The following is a 15,873-nucleotide window of genomic DNA, read 5'->3' as shown; positions in this document are numbered from 1 at the left end:
ACCGTAATGTTAACTGGATCCTTCCAAAACACCCAAATGCCCCCACTGAAACCGACTGCTTCCACCCGGATCCAGTCCGAGAAGCCAAGGCTGGAGCAAATCTTGTTAGCATGGTTCCCCAACACCTTCGGTTCCAAGAGACCGAGGATCCAAGACTTGTGACTTTTTAGGAGGTGGTTTAGGGCGCGACGGAACGGCTTGCCACCCGCACCCTGGCAATTCCAAAAAATGTAATTCATAAATAAACCAACAAGAAAGGGACAAACATACGTAGAAGGAACAAAAAGAAAACCAAAGCCAGGAAGGCCAAACATATATCAGAAAAAAAACCAAAGGATACACAGAAGGGCCAGTCAACGAGCCCTTCCGCTTCCCTCATTCTCTTCGCCCTCCGGTAGCGCTTCCAAATCCATTACCACGTCGCCTTCATCATCATGTTGCTCCGGGGGGTCGGAATGATGTTCATTTGTTGACTGCCAGACTAGCGAGGGAACATCGCCCGCTGCGTCAGCCACGTACACTCTTGTAGAGTTAATAACCAGCCCACCCTTCTCGCCCCGGACAACTATGTGTTCGTCTTCCTCTGCTGCACGTCTGCTAGTTGAGCCAGTAGGTCGTCGCGACTTTGATGTCGATGTAGCACCCTCTTTTGTTGTCGCGGTAGAAATCCTCATTGGTTCATTCTCGATTTGCTTCTCAGAAGTGATCACATTCGGCCTTCTCGAATTATCGCTGATTGTCGCCTGCCTTCGTGATCTGCCCTCTTCTCTTTCTTCCCCCTCACCATTCTCATGAATGTCGTCTGCATGGTCCGGTGGTGCTACTCCGTCCTCTCCTGTTTCATGCGCGAGTGGAGCAAATCTGGATGCCAGTGCACCCCCACTACGTCTGTTCTCTTCAGCTGCACTCCGATGAGTCTGTCTCGCTTGTGGTCTCCCTCCTTTGCGCCTTGGGGCTATCATCCATGATCCAAAAGGCTTGGCACCAACTACCACTGTCGGGTTCCCTGTCGATTTCACCGCTGTGGTAGCTTGTTTCCTCGCCTCTCCTTCCGTCGCTTGTTCTTGTGCTGGTACAGTCTTGGAGGCTCGTGGGCATGCATCTGGCGCATGGCCATAAATCCCACATGCAAAACATATCATATGAATCCCCTCATAAGCCACATGTCGTACCTTGCCTTTGTAATTGAATTTCGATATGAGCGGCTTCGTGATGTCCACTTCTACACAGATTCTGGCGAACTTCCCCCTTGAGACTAAGCTTGTGGCCTGGTCAACTCGAATGGATCTGCCCACCTTGTTCCCCAGCTTCCTGAGAAATATAATGTTATAGTATTCAACTGGTAAACACGGGATCCTTACCCACACTAAAACCTTTTCCGTCTGATTAGAGAATGGATCAAAATCTGGCACCCATTGTTTAACAAGGAGGTAATGATCAAGGACCATCCACGGTCCCTCAAACATCGCAAACTCCAGATCATCCACTAATCCGAACCGCACGAGGAAATAGTCGTTGTCGATCGCGATTAGGTCCATACTCCCCTTCGGCTTCCACATGGTAACGTGCCGGCGCAGCAAATAGGCGTAGCCCACACTCCTGCCCATTACTTTGATGATGAGCGTCTTTCGCCGTGATGCTCTGATTTCCTCCACTTCCTTCTTTGTCAATCGTATGGTGGGACAAAGGGGGTCATCATTCTCATCATCAGATATCTCATCTGGGATCGGTTCTTCAGGTTCTACTTCTGGGAGCATTGGTTGTGCTCGATGGCCAACCACGCTTTCGGCATATGTTCGGTGGGGTAGTTGCGGCTATTGCGTCGAAGCAGGCAGCAAGGACGCCGATCGCGCCCCCTCCTCGCATGAAAACTGCGCAAAAACACCGTTTCCGGCCTCTTCCATTTCCTCCACAGGTGTCTCGTTTACGATCTCTACACCACCCCGCGGATCCGGCACCTCCATCGTGACCATGGCTTGGCTGCCTGAGGCGTCGTCTGTCCGTTTATGCTTCTTGGTGCTCCGTTCGAGGAGATCGTCGTCTTCCGATGATCTCTGGTTAGAGAGCGAATCGCTATTCATCTCCATATTTTTATCAGTAAGAAGCATTACTTTAAAATATATATAAATACATAGTATAGTGCATTAATTAATTACTACCACTTATATTAGTTATTAGTTATACTTATACATACATAATACTACCACTGTACAGTATGTATAAGTATAACTAATAACTAATATAAGTGGTAGTAATTAATTAATGCATTGTATTATGTGTGTGTATATATATATATATATATATATATATATATATATATATATATATATATATATATATATATATATATATATATAATTATTCGGGGACGGGGCGGGGCGGGGAGGGGTATCCCCATCCCCGTCCCCGTCCCCGACGGGGAATTACATATATTCCCCGTCCCCGTCCCCGTTCCCCAAAAAATTTCCCCATCCCCATCTCTATCGGGGCGGGGAACGGGGATCCCCGTCGTGTGCGGGGCACATTGCCATCCCTAATTAAGATCTCAACAATCAAAGGGCAAAAAGAGATATAACAATAAAGTACAAAGTAGATTTTACCCCAATCGTTTAGATCCACCGAATACGAATCGTTGATGAAGATCTACTAGCCAAATGCTTTCAATCTTCAAGCTTTTTTGCAAAATCTAGCAATACAAGGTGTTTGCTAATGTAGATCTAAATCTCTCTCTAGAAACCTATTCTAACTCTACTAACCTCTCTCTAAAATCTGATTCTAGCTAATGAAAATCTCCCTAGACAATGTTGGCCCTCCCCAAAAAAAATGAGATTTCAACCTTAAATATTCTGCTTCCTTTTGGCCTCTCATTCACGCCGGAATTAACTCTTCCGCGTCTTGAGCTTCTCGGCCCCGTTAATGTCCCGTTCGCGCAGCCCTTATGGCGTGAGGAGGGGCGTGAATGGGAAATAATTCCCATTCCGTCTCTCTTCTTCATGCGTAGCCTTGGCGTGTTCAGTCCTCGTTCGCGTGTTTGCTTCGGCTTAGCTTCTTTCGGCCTTTCTACCACGTTTTGTGTCTTAAAATGTCCAAAAACACATAAAATATAATTAGGAAGGTCTTTCCTTATACTTTCGTGCTTTTAAGATAATTTGCTCTATATATAAGACTTTTTGGCTAAAATACACATGCAAAACCTTAGAAAAGCTCTGAGAAACTATAGCATGTTTTGAGGCTTATCAACCTATTTTTGAAAAATTTTCGGAGGAGTAAAAATAATTATTTTGGAATTTTAACAAATAGAATTTAGGAAAATTTTGGGTTGTCTCACCCTTAATGAATTAATGGAATTCACGTCAGATATAAAAGAACAATAGAAACAACGAGAACATATGGCCATCATGAGTTTTTTGGCTGGTCTCCATCCTCGGCTAGAACCAGCCAAATCCCAGATATTGTCAAGTGAAGAGATCAAGATCAAATCCCTATATGATGTGTTCTTTAGAGTATTACGCACAGAGACCTTTAACCTCCTTAGTTGAGTAGCGTCCTTGTAAGCTAGAAATCTAAGGGGGAGTCTGTGGAGTCATCTTATCACAGTAGGGATCCTCATGGACAGCGGTCAAATACGATAATTTGTCATTATTGTCAGAGACCGGGCACATGAAAAAGCTAAGGATTGTCAAAAGCTTTAGAATAGAAATCAGGGAAATTGGTTTGCAAATGTGGCGTGTTTTGATGCTAATGGTGAGAAAACGATTGTAATCTCTGTAGATGATTATGCTAAATTCCTAATGTACCAAGAATCCTCATTATCTGCCTCAATTGTAGCTGCTGCCAGCTCAGGTAATCCTAACACTTGTCTCGTCTCTTCAGCTTCCAAATGGGTTATTGATTCGGGTGACACGGATCATATGACGTATAATTCTAGCTAGCCTCCTATCTATCATTCAATCATCTCCATCCACATCCCATGTCACTCTAGCTGATGGATCCACCTCTAGGGTACTTGGGATTGGCACTGCTAATCCAACTCCCGATCTCCCGTTATCATCTATCTTGAGCCTTCCCAACTTGTCTTTTAATTTGATTTCTGTTAGTCAAATCACTAATGCTCTGAATTGTTCTCTAACCTTTTCTCCTACTCACTACATATTCTAAGATATTACAACAAAGCAGATTATTGGTAAAGGGCATGAGTCTGGTGGCCTCTATATTCTTGATCCCTATATTCAAAAAAATGTTGCCTGCTTCAGGATGGGTACTCCTCCCATTATCATTTGTGACACCCTTCTTTACCTTTGTTGAAAAAGTTGTGTCCACAATTTAGTAAGGTGTCTTCTTTAAATTGTGAGTCTTGTCAGTTTGCTAAACATCAATGAGTTAGTTTAAGTCATAGAGTCAATAAACGAGCAAATACTCCATTTGAGTTAGTTCATTATGATGTTTGGAGTCCATGTCGTGTTATGATTAAATCTGGGTTTCAATACTTTGTTACTTTTGTTGATGAATACTCTCGCATGACTTGTCTATATTTCATGAGAAGTCAGCCTGAATTGTTTTCTCATTTCTGTGCTTTTTGTGCTGAGATATGATATAAACGCAATTTAATATTCATGTTCATGTGTTGCGAAGTGATAATGTTAAAGAGTATTTTACTGAACCCTTTTCCTTTTATATGCTTGGACGTGGTATTTTACATCAATCATCTCGTGTTGACACCCTATCTCAGAATGGGGTTGTTGAAAGAAAAAATAGGTACTTATTAGAAACTGTTCGGGCTCTCCTGTTCTAAATGCAGGTTCCCAAACACTTTTGGGCTGATACAGTTTCTACTGCATGTTTTTTGATTAATCGTGTGCCACCTTTGATCTTACATGGTACAACACCCTATCAGTGTCTTTTCCTAAAAAATCCGTGTTTCCTATACCACCAAAAACATTTGGATGTACTTGTTTTGTGACAGATGTTAGGTGACGAGCTGTCGTAGGCTCCCAAATTAAAACCTTACAAACGTAGTAGCGGGAGTAAGGATCGATCCCACGAGGAGTAACTAGTTTAAAATATGTGCTCAAATTAAAGGAAGGGGGTTTTGGAATATATCGAGAATAAAGATAAATTAAAAGAGAATTTAAATAAACAAGTAATTTAACTGAACGAATAAAGCAATGAAAATAATATATCGAAAACACTTATAATAAGAAACCTTGGTTAGTAAAGATCCACCACCAGAATTCAACACTGATCATTGATTAATAAAGTAATTAATATGCAATTGAATATTTGTCGTGAAATTATTTTATTTCTGTTTTCCCTTAGTTGTAGGTAAATAAAGCACAAGCGGTTTAATTACCCCTAACTACTAAATAACCTAAGACAAGTACTATAGATTTAATTTAATAGCAGCAATAGGAACTAGGAAAACCGACAAACTAAATAACACAAGCACAAGCGGTTGCATTTAATTTAGGAAAATATTCTTCCCGAGTCCAATTATCACTAAGCCGTCAATAATTAACCCAGTTGCTACTGAATATTAGAATAATTTGTAGCACAACATTATCTAATATAGCAAATAATTATATCAAGTAAATAACTAGTAGGCCTCCCTAGCAATTAAATGATACAACTATTCAAATAACTTAGAAGAATATTTAATACCCAAATGCATAAAAATTATATAATAAAAATAAATAAATAATCTTACAGCATAATCAATTCCGGGGCTTCAATTCACTAAACCAAGCTAAAGAAATTAGCAATGCATGGACATTGATAACAGCTTTACAGAATAATCGAGAAGGGAAGAATGAACTGATGCCTTTACAAAGAACAATACTAGGCCTATTTATACTTAAATGTTGAGAAATTAGTGCGGCATGTAAGAAGGGGAACATGTGATGTAACAAATGGTGCGGCGAAGACTTGACCAATTCCTCATGTACGTTGCTTGACCTGTAGGAATTAAGAAACAAAAGAAATGTTGATTATTATCCTTATCAAAAGTGGTCCAAACACAAGAACTAATACTTTAAATTTATATTAAATTAAAAGTAAAGAGTTTAATTTGCTAATGACTTGTTTGGCTCAAAACATATTATTACTAAATATTATTATACCACTTAATTAAGTAATTAATTATTAAACTCTAAAAAGAAATAATTACTATATAATTATAAATAACTAATGCAAAAATATTATAGAGATGTACATAAAATATGAGTGTAAAATATGTCTATCAAATTCCCCCACACTAAAATATTTGCTTGTCCCCAAGCAAAAACATTATTTGCGAAGTAAATAAATAAAATCCTCAAAACTCATAACATATCATGAACAACAATCTGAAGCATCCTGCAATTAATAAGATAGCACCCCTGTCTGAAAATTGAGAAAACTAAATAAGTAAGCCCTCACAGGAATATCACTCATCACTCAAGTGTTTGATGGGTATAAATTTCACTCAAGTTCATTCCTATAAAATTGCTCTACCATAGGCTTGCATATCTTCTCAATCACCACTACAAGAGTCATGCATGACACAAATCATAAGGACTTTCCACTGGTTGTAATGGGACTAGGGTTAAGGTAGGGAATATTTAGGAAAGTAGCTTAAACAAAAGCTTTCAAACTAGAGGAACAAATAAATACAAATAATCCAAGATACTTGCACAACACCAAGTATAGAATGCTTCCTTAGTATTACTAGAATTTCCCCTTCATTTATTTAGAAGTAACTTCAACTCAAAATCAATCGTTGATTCTTTCTCATTTTCTCATAAATTTTCAGCAATATTTTTCTTTTTCAAACATATATTCTCCATTTTTCCATTTTTTCATTTTTTCAATTTCCATATTTTTTTGGAATCTTGAATTGTCTTCGTTTTCTTTTTCATAGAAGACTAGTGACAAATCGGCAATGAAGATACAACCCACCTCATTCTCCATTATATTAACACAAGAAAGTGACTTCCCCCACACTTCTTCCTCACAACCTCACGTAGATTACACGAATAATTCAAAATTTGCTCCATTAGTTATTCAGCTAGGTGAAGGCATTATTTTTAGATATAAAAGGCTTGTAATGTGGTTCAAAAAAAAGAAAAGAATGGCCATAAAGCTCAAAGTGGTTAACAAGGGGAAATAAATCATAGGACAAACCGGTTATTTGGCTAGTGAGGCTCAAGATCAAATAATGGCCTTAATCACACTTGAATCATGCATGGTCTAATTAGCTTTAAAAGAGAATCAAGACAAGTTCTAGAGAAACAAAATTATGGAAGAAATCGCACAATAGAAAGAAAATAAGACCGAAGTGTCAGTCAATAGCTCAAAACACTCACAGGTTTATTGCTTACTTAATATAGCCACTACATATCAAACAAGAAATGCTAACAAACTAATCACAATTAGCCAAACTATTTATTCAATCACATTATGAGTTTCAGGAAAGGAATTTTTTTTTTTCAAAATAATACTTATTTTGCATAAAATACTAGTAAAATATTTGTGAAAATTTTTGAAAATTTTGACATATGCAAACAAATAATAAAACTAAATTCCCTCCCCCACACTTATTATCAACATTGTCCCCAATGTTGAACAAAAAAAAAAAAAAACACAGAAAAAGGGTTATTGAATGAGAAACGGGAATAAAAGAAAAAGAATGGAACAAATACACCTTAGGTTGCCTCCCAAGCAGCGCCTTTGTTTATCGTCGTTGGCTCGAGTTATGATATTTCTTTAAATTTCCATCGTCTTTTTGAGTACCTTCGATGATTATGAATATTCAAAGAAACAGTCCCTTCATGCAGATTAGTACTCAAAGATGATTTATTATTTCTTTCTTTTTCATTCGAAGCAATTTCATCAAATGTAACAAAGTTCAAAGAATCAACAAAAATTGCAAAATTATCATCACTAGGAGATTTCATGGTATCATAAATATTAAAGGTCACAAGTTTACCATTGGACTCCATAGTAAGCATACCACTATGAATATCAATTTTTGTTTTTGCAGTTTTTAAGAATGGCCTTCCTAACAAAATATGATTATTATTTTTCATATCAAGCACATAAAAATCAGCAGGAAAAACCAAGTTATCAACTTCAACAAGCAAACCCTCAACCACACCCCTAGGATATGTAGTAGATCCATCAGCCAATTGAATTATTATACTAGATTTATTAAGGGGTCCAAGATTTAAAGAAGCATAAACAGAATATGGCATGACATTAATAGAAGCTCCTAAATCTAACATAGCATTTTCAAATTTCACCCCACTTATCATGCATGGAATAGTAAACATACCTGGGTCTTTGCACTTTTCAGGAAGATTGCTTTGACTAGCCATAGAGACATTCTCTTGCACTTTCACTTCCTCAATTCTTTCATTATTTCATTTCTTTTTCATAGTGCGTACCTCTTTTAGAAAATTTGCATAGCGAGGTACTTTTTCCATAGAATCTAAAAGTGGTTTATTAGCATCACATTCACGAAAGGTCTCATACAGATCATTATTTGAGTTTCCTCTTATTGGTTCTAAAAGAGCTTGAGGAAATGGGGGTACTGGTTCATAATCAGAAAAAGATGAAAGCTTACCTTCGGACTTCTCTTTATTGTTGGCAATGATTCCTGCACTTATTTCCTTATTTAAATCAACATTCTTTTCCAGCGACATACTTGCAACATTAATTGCACTTACATTCTCTTTAGGATTAACAACCGTTTGAGAGGGTAATTTGCCAGAACTCTGTGCTTCCAACCGACTCAACGTAGTTGCTAGTTGGCCCATTTGCCTTTCTAAGTTTTGAATACTGGTCTTTGTTTCTTGAATACTAGCTCTTGTTTCTTGTTGGAAGAGTTGTGTTTCTTGTTGAAACTGCAAAGTGTTAGTAGCAAGAGATTTAACAATATCTTATAGATTCATACCTGAGCTAGAGCTTTGGGTTGGTTGTTGTCTTGAAGGAAATGATTGTCTATACTGTTGAAAATTAGAACGATTCTGAACAAACTGGTTCCCTTGTGAGTTCCCATAGCTAAGGTTTGGGGGATCTCTCCATCCAGGATTATATGTATTGGAGAACGGATCATACTTACCTTGAGGTTGTCTAGGAAAACCTCTAGCCATGTTAACTTGTTCAATAGGTTTTTCTTGAAGAGTTGGGCAGGCATCAGTTTAATGCCCAACTACCGAGCAAATTCCACATGCTTTTACAGTTTGCATATTGCCTACTGCTAATTGACGGACAAGAGTAGTTAAACCAGAAATTTGTTGTTCAAGAGCAGAAATATTTACCTCATTCACATGCTTAGACGGTTGGATTATTCTATTGCCAAATTGTTGAGAATTTGCAGCCATGTTCGAAATTAGAGTTCTTGCAGCGTCTGGTGTCTTGTCAACTAAAGCACCACCGCTTGCAGCATCAATCATGCTTCTATCCATTGGAAAAAGTCCTTCATAAAAGTACTGAATGAGTAATTGCTCACTAATTTGATGGTGTGGGCAGCTTGCACAAAGCATTTTGAAACGCTCCCAATATTCATATAATGACTCTCCATTGTTTTGCCTTATACCACAGATTTCCTTTCTAATGTTGGCCGCCCTTGAAGCTGAGAAATATTTTTCAAGGAATAGTGTCTTTAAGTTATTTCATGTGGTGATGCTTCCGGAAGGTAGGTAGTATAGCCAATCCTTCGCTGAATCTTTCAACGAAAAGGGAAAGGCTCTCAACTTGATTTGTTCTTCAGTAACCCCTGTGGGTTTCATACTCGAACACACCACATGGAATTCTTTTAAGTGTTTGTGGGGATCTTCACCTGCAAGTCCATGAAAAGAAGGCAACAGATGAATTAACCCAGATTTTAATTCAAATTGTACATTAGCATCCAGAGCAGGAAAAGTAATGCATAAAGGTTGCTGATCCAAATTTGGGGCTCCAAGCTCTTTTAAAGTTCGATTTTGAGCCATTGGTCCCTCTTCTAAATTAGAATTGGTAGAATCGGTAGCCAGATCACTAAACTCCAATTTGCTCAAAGCTTGTTTCCTCCACCTGCGTACAGTTCTTTCAATTTCTGGATTGTATGGCAGGACTTCTTTGTTAGCAGATCGAGTTATAGGCATAAACAAAAAGAAAATATATTGCAGCAATTATGTAAAAGTAACGAAAGAAAAGATTTTTTTTTAAAAAATTTTTATGGGACAAATTAACGAGAAAAACAGATGGACAAATAAATAATTAAATAAACAAGAAAATCTCCCCGGCAACGGCGCCAAAATTTGACGAGCTGTCGTAGGCTCCCAAATTAAAACCTTACAAACGTAGTAGCGGGAGTAAGGATCGATCCCACGAGGAGTAACTAGTTTAAAATATGTGCTCAAATTAAAGGAAGGGGGGTTTGGAATATATCGAGAATAAAGATAAATTAAAAGAGAATTTAAATAAACAAGTAATTTAACTGAACGAATAAAGCAATGAAAATAATATATCGAAAACACTTATAATAAGAAACCTTGGTTAGTAAAGATCCACCACCGGAATTCAACACTGATCATTGATTAATAAAGTAATTAATATGCAATTGAATATTTGTCGTGAAATTATTTCATTTCTGTTTTCCCTTAGTTGTAGGTAAATAAAGCACAAGCGGTTTAATTACCCCTAACTACTAAATAACCTAAGACAAGCACTATAGATTTAATTTAATAGCAGCAATAGGAACTAGGAAAACCGACAAACTAAATAACACAAGCACAAGCGGTTGCATTTAATTTAGGAAAATATTCTTCCCGAGTCCAATTATCACTAAGCCGTCAATAATTAACCCAGTTGCTACTGAATATTAGAATAATTTGTAGCACAACATTATCTAATATAGCAAATAATTATATCAAGTAAATAACTAGTAGGCCTCCCTAGCAATTAAATGATACAACTATTCAAATAACTTAGAAGAATATTTAATACCCAAATGCATAAAAATTATATAATAAAAATAAATAAATAATCTTACAGCATAATAAATTCCGGGGCTTCAATTCACTAAACCAAGCTAAAGAAATTAGCAATGAATGGACATTTATAACAGCTTTACAGAATAATCGAGAAGGGAAGAATGAACTGATGCCTTTACAAAGAACAATACTAGGCCTATTTATACTTAAATGTTGAGAAATTAGTGCGGCATGTAAGAAGGGGAACATGTGATGTAACAAATGGTGCGGCGAAGACTTGACCAATTCCTCATGTACGTTTCTTGACCTGTAGGAATTAAGAAACAAAAGCAATGTTGATTATTATCCTTATCAAAAGTGGTCCAAACACAAGAACTAATACTTTAAATTTATATTAAATTAAAAGTAAAGAGTTTAATTTGCTAATGACTTGTTTGGCTCAAAACATATTATTACTAAATATTATTATACCACTTAATTAAGTAATTAATTATTAAACTCTAAAAAGAAATAATTACTATATAATTATAAATAACTAATGCAAAAATATTATAGAGATGTACATAAAATATGAGTGTAAAATATGTCTATCATTAGGCCCCATATCACGAAGTTAGATCCAAAATCTCTAAAGTGCATCTTTTTGAGATATTTTCTTGTCCAGAAAGGGTATATGTTTATTGTCCGTCTACGGGAAGATATCTAGTGTTTATTGATGTAACCTTTCATGAAGATGTTCCCTTCTCACCTCCTTTAAATTTTGAAAGCCATGGAGACGTTGATGATTTTCTCATCTATATGGTTACCATCTCTTCCGCTTCTATCCCAGCTTTACGACTACCAATCACTCAGGTATATTCTCGCAAACAATAGTCTGTTCCAGAAATAGTTAACCCAACCCAAACACTTCTTTGGTTCCTGACAATATGCCCGATTCATGTCCTGAGCCAGCTTCTTCTTCATATGATCGAGATAACTTGCCAATAGCCCCTCGCAAAGGTAAAAGATCATGTAATTATCCTGTTTCATCTTTTGTATGTTATACTCACTTACTCCCTATTTCTTTTTCTTTTATTGCTTCTCTCAACTCTATACAAACTCCTAAAACTGTCAAACAAGCCTTGTCCCCATTCTAGTTAACGTAACGCTATGATTGAGGAAATGAATACATCAGATTTCAATGGTACATGGGACTTGGTGGATATACCTGCAGGTAAGAAGGTCATTGGGTGCAAATGGGTATTTGCAGTGAAGGTTAATCCTGATGGGCCAGTGGCTCGATTGAAGACTCGTCTTGTTGTAAAAGGGTATGCTCAACCTATGGTATTGATTACTCTAACACATTCCCCCCTGTTGCGAAATTGACCTCTGTTAGATTGCTCATCTATATGGCTGCTACGTATGGTTGGCCTTTTACACCAACTAGACATTAAGAATTCCTTTCTACATGGTGATCTTCACGAATAAGTCTTCATAGAGCAACCACATATGATTGTTGCTCAAGGGGTGTACGGTAAAGTTCGTCGTCTTTGCAAATCTCTATATAACCTAAGACAAATCCCCCGTACATGATTTGGGAAATTCAGTCATGCAATTGAAAGGTTTGGCATGTTGAAAGGGAAGTTTGGTCACTCTATTTTTTATAAGCATTCTAAAACATGTATTATATTATTAGTGGTCTATGTGGATGACATTGGTATCATAGGTAGTGACACCGTTGGTATTGTAACACCCCCCCCCCCCCCCCCCCCCCGCCCCCCAAAACAAGCTATTATAAAAGTCTTAACGCATGCAGATAACGTAACAAAACACTAGCACAGCGGAAGAAAAAGGATAACTGGATAACATAAAATCCAAACGGGGGTGTTATGCCACGCTTATCAACACGATAAACGCTACGACCAAATCTGCATGGTTTACATCTATCCAAAAACTCATAAGTCTAAAAACCAAATCGGCTCACAGGTCGTACAACAAGGGAAAGATACTACACTATCGGGCACTAGACATCGCGATCGACTAGACATCACCTGTAAGAACACAAAGATAAACATGGGACGACGCCCGGTCAGCGAATAATGCTGGTAACCCACCAATACATGTGAAATAACATACATAAGTAAGGTATAAGCTGTAAAACCATTTTCGAAACGGAATACATATATATAAGTGTAAAACTAAGAGTTAAAGCCAACATAAGACTCAACACTCTCAACAATCAACACGGGAACACATCCCAAGACCACAAGGACAACACGACTCACCAAAGAGTCAAGGCATGATCTATCATCACTCAATAGATCAAAACCCGACAAGTACAACGCAAAAGAATAAGACTTACACAACCGGCAACACATGCCAAGGCCACACATGCCTTTGTGACTACACACGTCACAAGAGAAGAACACACAACACCGACTACAATAGCCCTCGTGACATCACCCATCACGAGTTGGTATGCCTGCCTTATGCCCTGTTCCAACCTTATGGCTACCCCCAACCTTGTTTCTTCTTTCCAACCATTACCTCCAGGACCCCCTGTACTTCTTAGTCCAACCTTTTCCCTCCTGGGACCGTCGTCCCCCACCAACAAACCACCGACAAAACCACCAATTTCATAGTACACAAGGTACCGTTCACCCACAGGGCGACACACGCCTTACCCAAGAATACGTGAACCTGACACACAGGTCACACCTCCATAATCACGTCACGGCCACCACGAGGACGACTGCAATACCTTGGTGACTAGTGTCCCATACCACTAATCGTGCAATCCAGGTAAAGCCACACACACCACACCTCAACAAGAATCAATCAACGGATTGCAACGAAGGTATGAAACACACTCAATCAAGGAATGGGTCACAGCCCAACAACAACAACGATGAATAACACAAGTTATCATCAACCAATCGGAAGGTACAAACAACACACATGCTAGCATTTAGACACCAAACTAGCATGCTTATCAAACGGATAAACCAAAGGTAGTTCCGAGGAACACACAAGACACATCACGGTTCAACGAATCACAATGTTGAACACTTAGCACGATTCAAGACACCAAAGACCTACATGGATACCTACCATATAGTTCTAGACATACGAAACATCAAGAAGATACTCAAATAGTTCCACAAAAGAACAACGGGAAGTTAAAAGACCAAATATCGAGTCAAAAGAATCACGGGGAACAAATCCCATCTCAACACCACTGTGTTCCCCGCGGGTAGACCCACGGGTAGGCCCCTACCCGTGGTTCCGCCCGCGGGTACACACCCACGAGGCTAATGTACCTGTGGGTGGGCGGCGGGTAGGGCTCTGCCTGTCGTTCCGCCCGCGGGTACATCCCTGTGTCCAAAATAATCCCTTCGAGGATTTTCAACTCCAAGCTCAAATTCAAGTCCAAAACATGCCAAATCTCACCAAATACAACAAAATGACTTGAATCAAAGGAAAGGCCAAGCAATGGCACCAAAGAATCCTAAACACAAGCTCTAGATATGCATTTTCACAAGACAAATGCATAAACACTCACATTTCATAGCAAAACACAAGTAGAATCCAAGAAATCACATATAGGTAAGCAAAATAGGTTTTGTAGAGCATGAGTTACCTCTTGTAGACTAAAATACTTCACTTTACACTTCAACAAGCTCCCCACAAGGCTTACTTTCCAAACCCACTTCAAGAACAAACCAAAAGATCATAAAGATCCTACTTTTAAGAAAAAGACATCTAAGATGGAACCAAAAACACAAGATGGACTTAGATCTTACCCTCCTAGATGCCCAAATAGGTGAAAGGTTGAATCTTGGAAGCAAATCTTGAAGTCTTGGCAAGGTCTAAACTTAGCTTGGAGGAAAAGCTACTCACCTTTCTAGAGAGAAGGTAGAGCTAATGTTTTAGAAAGTGTAAGGGGTGAAATGAATATGTCTTCTAGGTTAGGTTACAATACTAACACTTGGTGAAATGTCAAGAATGCCCTTACTAACATTTAGAAAGTGTAAGGAACAAGGGAACACCCTTCAAAGCTCAAGGTGCAACATGACTTTGAAGTTGACTAGTCAAATACTAGTCCTCAAGTATTAAAAATCAGGATTTTAGGAATTAATTCCTCAATTGAAATAGGATTAGTTACTCAATTAATCCATGGATTGAATGTGGATTTTTGGGGTGTCACAGGTATAATCTTGCATTGATATACTTTCAAGTACTTATTTAATTATAAATATTGGGCATTAACTCATTTGCGCAATGCGCGTGTAAAACTAGTATATTTAATATTAGTCTTGTTTCAATCGTCTCAATGAGATCTTTAAAATGGTAGAATTCATTTTTAATTATATAAATTTTTTAAATTTAAATATTTAACAAAATAAAAAAATAAAATAAATAAAGGATACAATTGAAAATATATACATAAGTAAGGGTAGAAAAGTAAAATTGTCTCTCCTCTCACATTTGCCATATGTGAACAATGGCGTGCCATATATTGCACGGCACTGTTCACCTCCGCCAAAATATATGCTATTTGTTGATGAGTTGCTACGGGGGGAAAATATGGCGAAATGGTGTTTTGGAGATGCAATTTGGCTTTTTGCCCATCCTTGGAGATGCTCTTACTCCTCCGCACTCATACACATCATGTATTATTTTATTCACTTTTCTATAATTAACTAGTTCTTTTACGCGCTTTGCGCGAATGAAATAATGCCCAATGATTATTTTTAAATAAGTATTTCACAGTATATCAATGCAATATTATATAAGAGATGTTCATGCATAGGTAAATAAATATTGAATTTGTTTATTTAAATCGGTAATTTAAAGTATATAAATGCAAGATAATATATGAGAGATTGATTTTATTGTCACTAAAATAAATGTTTGCAACTTTGTAATAACGCTTGTCTAA

The 15,873-nt window shown here is 37.8% G+C and overlaps 1 protein-coding gene across 1 annotated transcript; it reads right to left on the bottom strand.

Moving 5' to 3' along the window:
* Positions 1-353: 353 nt before the first annotated feature.
* LOC109158503 lies at positions 354-1,757 on the bottom strand. The gene has a single exon (XM_019306421.1). The coding sequence runs from the start codon at positions 1,755-1,757 to the stop codon at positions 354-356; it is 1,404 nt and encodes a 467-aa protein (XP_019161966.1).
* Positions 1,758-15,873: the final 14,116 nt, after the last annotated feature.

This window comes from Ipomoea nil, unplaced genomic scaffold, assembly GCF_001879475.1.
Source record: "Ipomoea nil cultivar Tokyo-kokei standard unplaced genomic scaffold, Asagao_1.1 scaffold2821, whole genome shotgun sequence".
Taxonomy (NCBI): domain Eukaryota; kingdom Viridiplantae; phylum Streptophyta; class Magnoliopsida; order Solanales; family Convolvulaceae; genus Ipomoea; species Ipomoea nil.
Note: the sequence above shows the minus strand (reverse complement) of the source record. Positions and strands in the feature narration are given on the sequence as shown.